This window comes from Chenopodium quinoa, unplaced genomic scaffold, assembly GCF_001683475.1.
Source record: "Chenopodium quinoa cultivar QQ74 unplaced genomic scaffold, ASM168347v1, whole genome shotgun sequence".
Classification (NCBI taxonomy): domain Eukaryota; kingdom Viridiplantae; phylum Streptophyta; class Magnoliopsida; order Caryophyllales; family Amaranthaceae; genus Chenopodium; species Chenopodium quinoa.
Window position 1 is genome coordinate 96,228 of NW_018744268.1, and position 1,176 is coordinate 97,403.

The 1,176-nt window shown below is 40.6% G+C and overlaps 1 protein-coding gene across 1 annotated transcript; it reads right to left on the minus strand.

Moving 5' to 3' along the window:
- Positions 1-225: 225 nt before the first annotated feature.
- On the minus strand, positions 226-615 carry LOC110694899. The gene has a single exon (XM_021872100.1). It carries the CDS (start codon positions 613-615, stop codon positions 226-228), a length of 390 nt encoding a protein of 129 aa, XP_021727792.1.
- Between the last annotated feature and the right edge of the window lie 561 nt (positions 616-1,176).

Sequence of the window (1,176 nt, forward strand, 5' to 3'; positions counted from 1 at the left end):
TTTTACCTTTAGTTTAATCTCTTAGTCATTCTTGTTCTTTGTCCCGAGATAGCTTAAACTCAGGTGATGAATGTGGTGTTTATGTGCTTCTCCCTGTGGTTCGATCCCTCTTCTTGCCATATACTTGTATTAGGATAAGTCGAGTGTTATAAATTGTATTTGATTTAGGTGTAGTTGTCTAACGATGCGATTATTCCTTTGTCAATTGACTATGAGAATAATTCATCATGGGGGAGGCTTAGGATCCAAAGGATCAAGCATTAGACATTCAATGAGACCAACTTCTTCCTTGCAAAAGTAGTGCTTCAAACAATGACCATTGACCATAAACTTGTTACCATCCGCATCTAACTTAAAAGAACCATAAGGAGTAGTCTTCGATATCACAAAAGGACCCGACCACTTGGACTTGAGTTTATCTGGAAACAAACAAAGCCTTGAGTTGAAAAGCAAAACCTTATCTCCAACCTTAAAGCTCTTGTTTCGTATATGTTGGTCATGCCACTTTTTGGTCTTCTCCTTATACAATCTTGAGCTCTCATAAGCATCATCTCTAAGATCTTCAAGTTCATTGAGCTTAAGCAATCTCTTCTCACCGGCCAACGATAAATCCATATTGAGTTCCTTAATGGCCCACTAAGCCTTGTATTCTAACTCAACCGTCAAGTGACAAGCCTTTCCATAGACCAACCTATAGGGGGGTCGCGCCGATCGGAGTCTTGTACACCGTCCTAAGAGCCCATAGTGTGTCATCAAGCTTGAGAGACCAATCTTTCCTTGATTTGTTCACCATCCTTTCAAGTAGATTCTTGATTTCACGAATCAAGACCTCCACTTGTCCTTGAGCTTGAGGGTGGTAAGGTAATCCAACCTTGTGATGAATGCCATATCTCTTGTGAAGAGCTTTGATAAGCCTTCTTATCATGGGTTGAGAGAAGCATTTTAGGGTGTGTTTTGATGCTTTATATGTACTTTTGTTAGCTTTTGTGAGTTTTGGGCTGTGATCTCACTTATGTGCAAAAGGCGGGATTTATGAGTATAAGTGAGTGAGTGAGCTCGGGAACCAATGAAGAGTTATGTAAGAAGGATGGACCTTGGCTCGTGATTTGAGAGTTGTGATGGAGCATGGAAGAGCAAGGAAGAAAGCTTGAGGAAAAGGTGAAGCAAAGCAAGAAG

Bases quoted from the DNA above. Each gene is read 5' to 3' on its own strand.
- LOC110694899 (XM_021872100.1), bottom strand. From the start codon at position 615: ATGGATTTATCGTTGGCCGGTGAGAAGAGATTGCTTAAGCTCAATGAA.